The 14,146-nt window shown below is 36.9% G+C and overlaps 1 protein-coding gene across 7 annotated transcripts in view; it reads left to right on the forward strand.

Moving 5' to 3' along the window:
* Positions 1–14,146, forward strand: part of LOC129734109 (DNA-binding protein RFX2) — a 78,060-nt gene that overhangs the window by 48,925 nt on the left and 14,989 nt on the right. For all 7 annotated transcript variants that reach the window (XM_055695848.1, XM_055695845.1, XM_055695849.1 and 4 more), the window contains one exon: positions 4,711–4,804. In XM_055695848.1, coding sequence (XP_055551823.1) covers positions 4,711–4,804 — 94 coding nt within the window. The remainder of the gene's footprint in view (positions 1–4,710; positions 4,805–14,146) is intronic.

A 14,146-nucleotide genomic window follows, 5' to 3' on the forward strand; every position in this document is an offset into this window, starting at 1 on the left:
GGTATCATTCTTTACTACTAAACGATTTCATGTTTCATAATAGACGATTTTAACTGTCACGAAAAAGTGAATTGTATAAAATTCGTTCTGCAATCCTCTTACAACTGATATAGGAGTTTTCAAAGAATATCAATGTCAAAGTGGATCACACAAATAAGAAATCCTACAATTTTGCACTGCAATTAGGCTCAGCACTGTAGATAACTCTACTGCGGTGAAACCTGATTTTTTCTGTGCATTTATACGAGGAGCAATATGCAGTCATATATCACGGACTGTACGATCCATATATAATGAAAAATAACTTGAACTGGTTATAACATGAACTTTATAAGTTTCAATTAAAACCTGATATATATACGACATTGTATTACCTTTTTATACGATTTCTGGTTATTTGGGCCGCATCGTACTGAATGTTTTCTCCGTAAAAAAAACTATATCTCATTCGAATCCTAACCTTTTTGATACAGTTTTCTTCAAAGTCAAGAGGAAACAAGTAGTTTATGCAAAGCTATTCCTCCGCACCCTTCACTTTTCACTAGTAAACAAAATAGCTGTATCTTTATGAAATATTGAGCTCTTATACAGAAGGCTCGGCGAGCAACTCGTCTCGTTTGAAATACATGGATTTTTCTGCTACAATCTTACTCAAAATCGACGAATTGGTCTCTGTTCAGAGTAATTAGACCCGTATTGTTGTTAGATGTTTGACCACCCAAATGTCCTTCCTAAGTTAGGAACCAATTTTAAATCTTTTAGCAAAAAATGCAGGTATTTGTTGAGGCTTTCAAGCAAAAATATCAAAATGTAGTTAAAGTAAGAAAAGATATGTTAAAAACATGAATGAATCCGTTTTTGCGCAATGAGAATGAAAATGTATCTCTAATCCAAATCTATTGAATATATTTATAAAAAGTACGTATTTTATATTTGACGTGTTTTTCGTAAAATACATAGATGCAAATACGATTTTCGATAACTTGAACTAAAAAAAACTGGTTGAACCAGATGTAGCGTTTGTTATTATTTTTCTGGAAGTCCTAAATGAAATTGCAGAGATAACAAATCATGAAGCATGAAGTTCTGCTGCATTGAAACATGATTTACAACATTTTCATTCTAATTTTTTCGACGTTAAATTCCTTCGTTATATTTAGGTTAATGTTAATCACTTGACCCGCTTAGAAATTCTTCCCTTTTATATCAAGCTTCAAGATGTACGGAATAAAAAAAAAATTTTATGTATTTTTCGAGTCTTAATTATTATTTGAGTATTATTTGAAAAATAATTATAATTTTCGAATCTCAAAATATTCAACGTTAATAAGATACAACTCAACATACGATTTCGTATATCACTTTTGCATAGTTTAAGCAAGCCCAAATCAAGGTTTGCCTATCGTTGACCCGGCCGATTTAGTACATTTCCACTAACTTATTTAGTTTGGATGCCTTCTTTCCTCGAACGTGTGGTCAAACAGTGACTACATCCCTTTGACAGGCGACGAACCGTCATTTGCTGATTCTCTGTTACTCGATTTTTGGCACTTCGCCATATGTCGAAGCAATTCTGCAAACTCATCTAATCCAACATCAATTATGAACAAAACTAATTTCAGCAACAAATAATGCTCGTAAAAATTAACAACACGTTTTATGCATGGGACTACTCTAGTCCGGAGGCACTCGAAGCGGAAAGCCATTTGCAAAGTTGCCAACGCCGGTGGACATTCTGAGTGACGATAAAAAGATTAATGCTCGATCAGGTCATCCGGGTTGAAGCATAAAGTCACAGAAGGGGGTGGAAATTCGATCAGCTATTTTTCCGCTCCGGAACCGGCGGATAGCGATTTGGGCGGGGGTGGCTCATCTCGGAAAGAATTTTATGGAGATTGCCTAACGGTTTACGGTTATATCAGCCTCTCCCAGTTGGGCAATAAGAAAATGCCTTTTCCTTGTACAAGCACATATCCACTCGAACCGTGATGGATGTGGAGAAGTTTGCCGCTCTTGTTTATGTATATTCGATTTCGTTTCAGGACGCCAGGAGCCATATAGCGATAAAAGTTGAATTATATTAATATTTCTTCCTGGGTGCAGAAAATGTCCTGCTATCTGTGTGTGTGAGTAAAAGATGAAGCTGCGAGAAAATGAATGGAACAAAAATTTTTCTAGTAACCATTTTAAGCATACTTTGGTGTGGTGTGGCGCGCACGAAGGCAAAGGATGGTAGGGTAGGGTGTACTTCGGCTTTAGATTGGGTTTTTATATGGAATGTTGTAAAAGTTTTATCTTTATTGTTTTACCACGCGTGCAGAATGGTGTATGGTTTGGATGTTATTGCGGTTACGAGTGGAATCGAAATTTAATAACAATAAAGAGTGTTGTTATTGTTGTTTACGGAAGTGCTGAGGAAGCACTTGTCTCTGCAAGTTAATGACTTTCTGTCGAGCGTCTGGAGCTTATATTAGGAGTTTGTAGAACATTTCGCAATCAGGTATATACACTTCTTCAATTTTCAGCATATTTTATTTGTAAAATTGCAGAAACATTTATTGTCTAATTGAGAACTGTATTTTGTTTTCACAACAGTAGTCACCATTCTTTTTATATTATCGACTGTACTCTTTAGCCGTCGTCATTTTTTAGTTTTTTTTTTACTTACTTCCCTTCCCAGAAGTGTTTTGGTCGGTGAGAAAACATAAACAACCAAGAATATGTGCTGTGTCACGCACGGTATTTTCATTGCAGACAATCCGTGAAACTGCAAGTTTCCTAAACACGCCGTCATAAATTCCAGCCACTTTTATTGTACCACTTTCAAACCGTTTCAAAATTGCGTAACATCTCGCCTTTCGGCTATCGAGATCTGTGAATAGAAGCGAACCTTTCCAGAATGCTTCCCTGTTGTTTTGCAGGCCTAAATTGAACAGGACGAACGCGCTCTAATTTTTATCCTTGGCAAGCGGTTTTATGGTTTCTTTTCTACTCGCTTCCTATCGTAGGAAGGGGTGCTATAAAGTCATAAATCAATCTTCACTATGGTCTCTTATCGAACCGAACGCAGACGGCAGCGACTAGACGCATCCTTTTTCGACAGATTTCTCTGTTGTCACGGAGAAAAAAATCGTATGCTGCGGCTTAAATTCCATATTCACTCACCTTAAAGACCACACCATCTCGAAGAGCACACATACACAAAATTTACAATAGAATGAAATCTTTCATACAAAGCGCACCCAACAGATGCAAACATCCTCTTTGATCCACTCCAGGTTGACATCCTTTCCACTGTCAGCCACCATCCTGGTAACACCATTAAGGGGAAAATCTACCATTTTGATTTTCCCATCTTTCAGTTCTCCCCTGTGTGTAGGGATACATGCGCTGGGAGGAAACAATAAAACTCTTGGAAGCAATAAAAATTCATCATATTTGACTCTGACGAAGTCGAAAACATCATGGCACGTCGTATTCCTTTTGTGTTCTCAGTTTTCCCTATGTACAGTCGAATTCCCGGCCGACAACGGGAGTCTGCATGCGTCCGTCAGTGCAGGAAATATGCGTTTGCCATGTTTTCTCACTTTCAGCATGGGGGTGCCGCGTGTGTATATCCTTTCCCGAATCGTAAATTCTATCCCAACCCCGATTGACAGAAATTGAATTAGAAATCTGCTGTTTTTTTCTCGTCTTTTATTTGCAAGTGATTCATTCATGGAAGTGAAACTTATTTTATTTCTTCTCATCTATGGAGTGGAATTTATTCTTTGCAAACATTTCGGCCAATTTAGCAACCTTTCAGCTTTCGTTGATACGCTCGTACTTGTATTGGTATAGTTGTTTCCGAGGGAAATGGATACTGAAGACATTGTCGAATGTTGATTTTGTGTGTGCGCTTACTGTCGGCCTTTACTACGAAAGAAGGGAAGTTTGATTGTTACGAGTTTTATTAGTTTTTCTCAGCACATGTTTCGAAAGAAACATGCCCAATCAACAAAATTTTCTATCAATATTTTTTTTTAGCTAGATATTTTCTAGATTCATGATCGTCAACTTCTAAACCTAGCTAATTACAAACCTAAGCTTAAGGCATCTCCTTCAATATGTTACCAAAACTCAAATGATTTTTTTTTGTAATTGGAAAGCTGGTGAAATGGAAATAAATAATATGTTACAGGACTATGAAGAGTTATCAGGGTTCTTTGATCGTACTGTATCATTTGAGATTCGTTTATTTATGTGACACAACAGTAATATCTGATATTTCAAAAAGCGATAAGTGGGTTAAAGCTCCTAAAAAAATCTGCTGAAATCTGCTATGAAATATATTTTTTGAAAAGTTTCCTCAAGTTCACGATTTATCGACAAGTAACTACGGGAACTGTAAACGAGGAAAACAAAATAAAAATAACATGAGTCGAAGATGAAAATTTTTGATTAGAACACTATTTTTGGTTCAACGATGCACGATTAACCAGTATTGATTGATGTTTGAGTTAATTAGAAAACTTTATTTTGTTATTTGTCCAGTATTTTTGTATTAATGAGTTTTCGTAGGTAATTTTAATTACGCATCTGTCGCATACAGCAGCAGATGAATAACCTTAATTAAAACAAAACCCCAAGAACTGCAAAAACGAAAAAAAATTAATCATGATTAATATTACTAAGCTCCCTGTTGTTTTCTTTTTCCTTGTTCTTTTCTAGTTTCATCACCGGAAAATGTTCAAAACCCTCACACATATGTGCAATATGTCGATTCGGACATGTATACCGCGAGCAACCAAAATCAGACGCAAATGTAAGTATGAAACGTATGAAAATAAATTTAAATCTGACAAAAATGTGAATATGTATAAAAAAAAATTAAAAAAGCATTAATCAAGATCGCCTTTTGTGAATCAATTAATGAAGGAATTTTGGTAAATCATAAGCAGTGTATCGAAAGTCAGTCGTAAATTTCCAAACACGAAGATTAAAACGAAAACATTAAAGTCTGCGCTGAATCCGGTGAATGATTCTAATGCTCGCCCTCAAATCCTTGATTAAATCGCGAACAGACGGAGATCTGCTTTCCAAAATGTAATCCCCGACTTTCCAGTCCAATTCATAGTTGCTCGGACCAGATTTTTTTATGATTTCTTGAAGATCCTTTAGGAAGCATCTATTACTAAACATTTTCGATGATTCGTTCTACGCTCACCAGATAAATTTTGGTTTGTATTGCGAATTGGTGGAATGTTACTCCCTTTTCGGTGCATCAGATGAGCAAAATTTTCCTTTTAATTTTCAACTCAATTCGCGATATTTTGTAAACAGCCTTTGTTAAACTCAACGAAGTGTGTTGTGTTTATATTTTTGGACTATAAACAATGTGGTCTGTAAAAACAAAAAAAAACACGAAATTTCTTTATCTCCTCCTGCGTTTTTATACTTAAATTTATTTGTTCCTTTCTGGTTTAGCTTGAATTGATTATTAGTTTTAAAACAATTAGGAAAGAAATAAACCCATATTTAGATCTGTGATATTAAGTGAATATTGATTCCTTTTATGATGCATTGCATGCGCGATTATTATTTAATTTAAGAAAATAGTTTTTTAACGTATCAGCAGAATGATACCAAATATCGAACGTAAAAAACAGAATGAGTTGGTAAGGCCTGTACTCGAGTAAAAATCAGCTGACAAAAATGTTCGCCAAAAAATAATTTTTATTCGGGTTTTGTTGAAATTTACACGGAATGAACTAAAACATATGAATTACTTAATTCAAGTTCCTTTCCATCGCAGAAAGCCTGCACCTTTTCCTTAAAACGCATTACATTTTGTGCAATGGTTAGGCCGACCTTTTTAATCACTTTCATGCATTCTTTCTTCAACTCTAACTCGTTCTTAAACAGCTTGAATGAGTCCCGAACTTTTTCCATCGGACGAATGTGTGTGAATTTGAAGGGTTGGCAGTTTTTGGTACAAAAACGGTGCCTTCCGGACATGGTTTGCTGAGCGAACCAGGCGGAACAACTTGCCTACAGAGCCGCGTCGCTAATCGAAAGATTTGTATTACGTTTGAAATAATCCAAAACCTTCCGCGGCTTTTCAGGGTCAGCTGTCTCCGATTTTCTTCCACTTCCAGCTCACCGCTCGGTCATCTGGGACTCCTCAAGAGATTTTGCCACCAGAGACACAGTTGTATGGGTGACTCCCAGTAGTCTTCCGATCCATCTCTTGGTCGCAGTCGGATTTTTCATCACGGTGCGCGAAATAGTCTGGCGATTTTCTTCTTGTTCCGATGACATCTCAATAACCACTGAACCGATTGTTATGAAATTTTGCGCATGTAAATAATCCACTCCAAACTAGTTATAACCAGCTTTTCGTCATTTTTTTTCCTCCGGTCAAAAAAAATTTACACACGGATAAAAATGGTGAATTATTTCGAGTACAGGCTCTAGTAGAATTTAAGGAAAACATTTCAATACTCGCCAGAAATTATTCTGTTTCGAAGACTTAAGTAAAACTTGATTTATAATCAACACCGGCAAACATAGGTTTTGTCCTAGAGCTTAAAGTAAAAAAAAATTAAGATTATAGCATCTTAACCATTTCTGTGAAATTTGGTCGCGAATCCAGAACGAGCCGTCGTGCATGATCGTTAATAAGTCCGCCATTTTGTTTTTATTATGGGAAATTGACGCACCTGTATCTTTACTAGGGGCACCAAAATTCACAGAAATTTAAAAAAAACTATAATCTTTAATTTTTTCCCAGTTTGAGCTGGGGGGCAAAAGCTGTGTTGTTTAGTATTATTAAAAAATGTAACTATTTTACCACAGTTGTGAAAAAAACATTGTCATGTTAAAACTTTTTTTTGAATAAATCCTAAAGAGGATCATTTCATACGAAGTGACCACGAATAAGCACAAACGTGGATACGATCATCACAGATTTTGCTTAAAGTTGGGGGAATTATTCATCTAGTGTCACTTTGGAAAAATTTCAATTTTGGTGTCGATTGGAATACCCCCCGCTCTGTGGGACCCCTCTCTTTTTTGCAAGATAACACATTTCAAAACAATTTTGTCTACTTCCTACAATTCACAGTGTTGCCAGATAGATTATTTTTGTATTTAAAAACTAAATTTGCATTTTCCGCAAATGTACCAATTTTATTTCAAATTTGATCATTTAATGCCCGAAATTACTGATGGTGTTTATGGTGGCGAACCAGCCTGTGGCGGAAAGCCACCTTAATAAACTAATAAAAAAACTGATGGTCGAATTTGAAGAAAATGAAGCAAGGAATCAAGAAAAAATTATTATTTTTGATCGCGAGTATTGCCAGATAGATTGTTTTTGAACTTAAAAACAAAATTCTCAAAAAATTTTACATCAGAAATACTTATCACGCCGAGGTAATATAAGCCAATCCCAGGATATAACATTTTTACGAAAATAGTTTCAAATTTCGTAAATAATTTTTCATAAAAATGTTATATCTTTACACATTACACTTTTTATCCACTTTCACTATTTAATTCTATCACAAATAGTGAAAGTGGATAAAAAGTGTAATGTGTAGTGTAAATATTCTATCAAGACGCTCGAATAGAAGTTAATAAATGTTATATCTCGAGATTGGCTCATCGTAACTCGGGGTGATAGGTGTTTTTTTAGCAAAATTTTCCGAGAAGTAGGGTAGAGCGAGACTAGTTGGTCATTTTTGGTCAAAATGTTCTCTAACTTTTTGTAGGGAATATTATGGTAAAAACTCATTACATGAAAATGTTGCGTAAAGTCTGTAGCTTCTGAACAAATATGACCGACTCAAAATAGTTTACGATTTTGCGGATATTTTATGTTTTTTGAGTTGATGTCAATTTGTCCAACTAGCCCCACAGGTGGGGTAAATTGACCATTTTTATTTCGGAAGAACAATTCAGTTATCCTTCCTCACTGCGTTTGCGGCAACCTGTAGCGTCTCAGTGGAATTCAAACCTCTTTCGGTTTTTTGTTAATACGTTCGCTTCCCGAAATCCCAAACAATGAGAAATGTAACTCATAATTGCATGCAAAAAATCGTATTATTCTTTCATACCCGACGAAAGGTATATGATGAAATCTCTCTATTGGTTTGGTTCGCCACTAAATCAAAGACAATACGGAATAAATTGAGAACCGGAGCCGAATTCTAGACTCGCATCTGCAATCACAAGCACACTACCAAAGCCTCATTGGTTTTTTTGTTGTTGAAAACTTGCATTTGATGAAATTTTCGTCGGGTAGGAGGCATTTGTCGATGCATTAGGGTTCGTTATAATTATTTTAGATCAATGACTCGGCATTTATAGTGTCCACTGAAACATTCATAAAAATGAGGACGAAATGAAGATAACTTTAACCAAATTGTTTATCATTCAAAATAAACGGTTTTGCTAAGCAGAGCACATGTTGTTTTCGTTTGGTTTTAGTATGCATCACGAAATGCACCGTTCCTGGAATTGCATATACCTGAATTCATTGATGAATTGCATAGGATCAACTAGCCCCGCTAGTATGTGACCAACTAGCCCCTCATGTATTAAATATGAAATTTACCTGAAATACATGAAAATGAAATTTTGGCGAAAATTTGTTTTACACAACTTAAAACTAACAAAAAGTACTTTAATTACGCATTAAACTAGGTTTATTTTAATTTGGCTAGCTTTGTTTAGACATAAAGTATCAACTTGAAAACCGAAAAGAATTGATGGCCAATTTGGCACCAACCTGTATTTATTATACGTCCTAATTAAAACTGTACTTTATTTTGTCATTTAGTTTCTCTGGTTTTCTGCTACATATCACCCATATATGTACATATTACACGATGTTTTTGATACGTAGATTCGAAGATATTCTCATTGACCAACTTACCCCGTAACCAACTAGCCCCGCTCTACCCTACGATGAAGTTGTCAAATTTAAAAATAAAAATAGCTGCATTTGCCTAAAAATGCAAATTTTGTTGTTAAACATAAAAATAATCTGGAATAATGTGCGGTCAAAAATAATATTTTTTCTAGATTCCTTCGTATATTTTCTTTAGAACTCACCGATACATGTATGAATTGTAAGAAAAAAAATTACGAAATTCACAACTTTGTACGTAAAAATGATATATCCCGAGATTGGCTCATAATATCTCGGGGTGATAAATGTTACGTTACGTGAAATTTTCCGAGAAATACGATGAAGTTATCAAATTTTATATAAAATTAGCTACATTTGCCGAAAAATGCAAAATTAGTTTAGCTCACGTGTTGATGTATTCGGATTGGAATTTGTTGTGATACAAAACATCTTTGTATAAGTATAAATTACACGAGCAATCCAAAATTAAGGTACATTCACTCTTTGGGTTCTAAAATATTGATGTTGTAATTGAAGCATAAAATATGAAATTTGACGTAATGTAAGTGCTTAAGAAATAGCAAAATAAAAGAAATGACTTAATTTCGAACAATTCAATCACGAGCGGTACCGGGAACGTTCAAATAGTACGATACCACATTTAAATGATGTTGAGGCCATATATATTGATCAAAGCAGGTATAGTTTTGAATAGTCTATGAATTTCTTTTCATTCCAAAACTTTTGAACCACATATCAAATTGTTATGAAGTTTGTTATTTGTAAGATTGAGCGATGACTCGTTTGTATGACACTAGTTATGTTCAAATAAGTCGTGTAATACTTGAGATAATAGACTTTCGTTGTTTTTACAATTTAATACATAACGGTTGCTTAAGCTCGATTATAATCGAATGAAATGGGAACGTATAGAGCAGCCGAATTATGAAACCACTTGTTTAATCATAATTCATCAGTTAACCCTCAACTAGCCCGTTCATCCGATATCAATATTGTTCAAATCGGTTGTGTAGTTTCTAAGATAATGAAGTTTCGTGATTTTCACATTTCGATACATTACAGACGAAGTTACAGTCCGATTACAGTTGAATTCAATAGGGTGTTATGAGGCAGCTGAACCTCTCATTTGACACTAATTTAGTGAAAATCGGTTCAGTCATCTCTGTGAAAAGTAAGTGAGTTTAAGTAGTCTTGTGAATATTTTACTTTTCATAGCTGGATTTCACATTTTTTAAACATAACAGGCAAGGTAATAGTCCGATTGCAAAAAAAATCAATAGGGTCTTATGGGACAACTAGACCTTCCATTTGACACCGATTTTATGAAAATCGGTTCAGCCATCTCTGAGAAACATGAGTGAGATTAAATAGTCTCGAGAACACGTTTTTTTCATAGCTTTTGAACCACATGTCCAATCTTAATGAAATTCAAAAGTTAAGGTTTTTTAGGCAGCCCGTTCATTTGAAATTAATTTTGTTCAAATCGGTTGCGTAGTTTCTAAGATATTGATGTTTCGTGATTTTTACATTTTGATACATAACCTCTAAACTAGAAAATTCAATAGGGTCTCATGGGGCAAATAGATCTTTCATTTGCAATTAATTTAATTGTAATCGGTCCAGCCATCTCTGAGAAAATCGATTGAGATTGGGAGAGCGTTACACACACACATACACACACACAAACACACACACACACACACACACACACACACATACATACAGAAAATGATCAGCTCGTCGAACTTAGTCGAGTGATATACGACATTCGGCCCTTTTGAGCACTTTTATACCTTTAGTTTTTGCAGTGATTGCTATACCTTTCTAGGAGAAAGGCAAAAATAGTTGTTGAATTTAGAATCATGTTTGCGGATATCAGTATCAGATTTTGATATCAATATGGTTTGTGTTCTGAAAAAAAAAATAATAGCTTCAAGTTTCTCATCCAATCGCGTGTAATTTTACAACCTGACAACAATAAATATAAATCATGCTTTACCATAGGATAAAATCAAAAAAATTTTTTCCTTATTTGTCATAGCTGTGGCTTGTAAGATTACTTTTATTATTGTAAGCTTCAGCTGATATTACTTTTGGTTTTTCAATCTAAAACGGACTGCTTTTATATCAAAATCAAAGTTAACCAACATGATATTTTAACATATATTTGCACATAATCTAAAATTTAGCTGAAATACGAAAGTTTTCCAAATTTTGGCCCGAAAGCTGTTGTGGATTGTGAAGTTTGGCCCGCGTATTCTAAAGGTTGGACAGGCCTGTCTTACGTACCTATATAAATTGCAGGAAATAGAAAATAGTGGTTTTGACAAAAAATACGTTATCTTGCAACAAAGAGGGAGGTCCCACAGAGCGGGGGGTATTCCAATCGACAGAAAAATCGGGATTTTTCCAAAGTGACACTAAATGAATAATTCTCCCAACTTTAAGCAAAATCTGTGATGGTCGTGTCTAAGTTGCATGTACACTTTGTATGGAATGACCCAAAAATATTTATCTGTGCTACTCTGCTTTTTTACCATAAATAAAAATAAAAGCTTGTTTATTTTTAAACCATTGATAAGGAGACTCCCTTAAAACCGAATAAGATTCCAGCAGAGGCTTCAAATTATCCAGCAATCAGTTTTTTTTCTTCGATTAAATAACTATTTAGAGAACTATATTTAACAGAATGTTGTTACACATCAATAAAAATTCAGTTTTGTGTAAATGAACAGTTTGGATTTCGCCATAAAGATTCTTCTCATCAGTTGCTCAGTGTTACTAATATAATATGGGTTTACAAATCTGAAGGTTATTTAACTTTTCTTTTAGACATATGAAAAGCAGACAGTGTTTGGCATACAAGTTTAGTTGCAAGATGATTCAAGGTTCAATCTTGGGTCCAGTCCTGTATAAGACATTCACAGCTTAAGTACTTGGAACTAATTTACGTTGAAAAACTTATTTTCAATGAGCACATTGAAAGCGCATACCCTCAGGCTACAAATAAATCCCCTCTATATATATATATATATATATATATATATATATATATATATATATATATATATATATATATATATATATATATATATATATATATATATATATATATATATATATATATATATATATATATATATATATATATATATATATATATATATATATATATATATATATATATATATATATATATATATATATATATATATATATATATATATATATATATATATATATATATATATATATATATATATATATATATATATATATATATATATATATATATATATATATATATATATATATATATATATATATATATATATATATATATATATATATATATATATATATAAACAAAACTCTGGAGATGGGGGCAGATGGGTTGGAAAACCCATTTGCGCGAGGTGGCATCCAGCGGTCTCCGCCTAGAAAAGTGGAGACGGATGCAGTGAAGGTCGCCTGCGAAGACGGTAAAGGCAGTACGCCTACCGGATCTACGCAAGACATCGCGGTGGCTGGTCCACAGCTATTAAAGGCGGTCGGAAGACAGCGGGACACGCTACCGAGGGTAGTGGCCCTGTCTGAGCAGCTCGATGCTATAATCGAGTTTGCGAAAAGTCGCAGCAATACAACGAAGTACTTGAAGCAGGCCCTCTACATGCTTCGGTCCTCCGTCGATGCTGCGAAAAAGGAGCATGCCGAGCTCGAAATGAAAGCTGCGGCTGCGGAGAAAGAGGAGACGAAGGTGACCGAGCTGGCGACGAAGTCGGTCCAAACGGACGCCAGCACGTTTGCGGCGGTTTGCGCGGCAGGACCAGCTGCCAAACGAACGCGACAGTCCCCGGGAGAGACGGCCCCCGGGGGCACCAAGAAGCGTTTAATCGCAAACAGCCCTCAGACCGGTGTAGGAGTGGCGCAAGCAACGCCCACGGTGGCAGCCAAGGAGCAGAAGGCTCCCGGTAACCCGTGGGTAACGGTTCCGGGAAGGAGTAGGAACCAAAAAGTGGTGGCCAAAAAACCGCACCCGGTTACAAATCCTGCGACGAAGAAAGTTAAAAATAAGGGCGACGCACTCATCCTTAAGACAGAAGAGTCAAAGTACTCGGAAGTCCTTAAGGCAATGAGAGGCGATGCGAAGCTCAAAGATCTGGGGGCAGATGTGCGTAGCATCCGCCGATCCCGCAAGGGAGAAATGATCGTCGAGCTCCGCAAGGAAGCCAGAAATAAGGGCCCAGCCTATCGGGCATTGGCCCAAGAGGCGCTTGGAGATAGAGTGCAGGTTCGGGCACTCACGTCGCAGGTAACCCTACAACTTAAATACCTGGACGAAGTCACCGAGGCATGCGAAGTCGTGGATGCCCTCAAGGAGCAGTGCGAAGTGGTTGTGGCACCAGAGGCAGTTCGACTGCGCAAAGGCCCAGTAGGAACCCAGACCGCCACTGTCAGGCTTCCGTCAGTAGACGCAAACCAGGCGCTAAAGGTAGCGAGGCTCAAAGTGGGCTGGTCAATGTGCCCACTCAGCATCTACCAGCCGCCGGAGGTCTGCTTTCGATGCTTCGAGCAAGGACACAAGTCCTTTAGCTACAAGGGGCCTGACAGGAGCTCCCTATGCAGGCGGTGCGGTGCTGCAGGCCACAAAAGCAAAGACTGCGGAGAGCCCCCGAAGTGCTTGGCGTGCGCCGGGAAGCGTGACGCAAAGCACATAATGGGAGGCCCGAGGTGCACGGCCGGTAAGCCGACTAGCAAGCCACGGGCGCGAGAGTGACACAGCTAAATTTGAACCACTGCTTCGCGGCTCAGCAACTGCTATACCAAGCAGTCACTGAGTCGTTGTCGGACATCGCCATAATCTCGGACCCCTACCGAATTCCTTCCGGAAACGGTAACTGGATTTCGGACGGGTCCGGTATGGCGGCAATATGGACGACGAGCAGGTTCCCGGTTCAAGAGATAGTGTCAACTTCAAACGAAGGATACGCGGTTGCCAAGGTGAACGGCGTGTACTACTGCAGCTGCTATGCTCCGCCTCGTTGGTCTACCGAGCAGTTCGCAAGGATGATTGACCGAGCCACCGTGGAGCTGATCGGTCTATCACCGTTGGTAGTGGCGGGCGACTTCAACGCATGGGCAACTGAGTGGGGAAGTCGACGCACAAATCAGAGAGGCCGGATCTTGTTGGAGGCTTTGGCGAAGCTCAACATAGATCTGGCCAACGTC

Source organism: Wyeomyia smithii, chromosome 1 (assembly GCF_029784165.1).
Source record: "Wyeomyia smithii strain HCP4-BCI-WySm-NY-G18 chromosome 1, ASM2978416v1, whole genome shotgun sequence".
Classification (NCBI taxonomy): Eukaryota; Metazoa; Arthropoda; class Insecta; order Diptera; family Culicidae; genus Wyeomyia; species Wyeomyia smithii.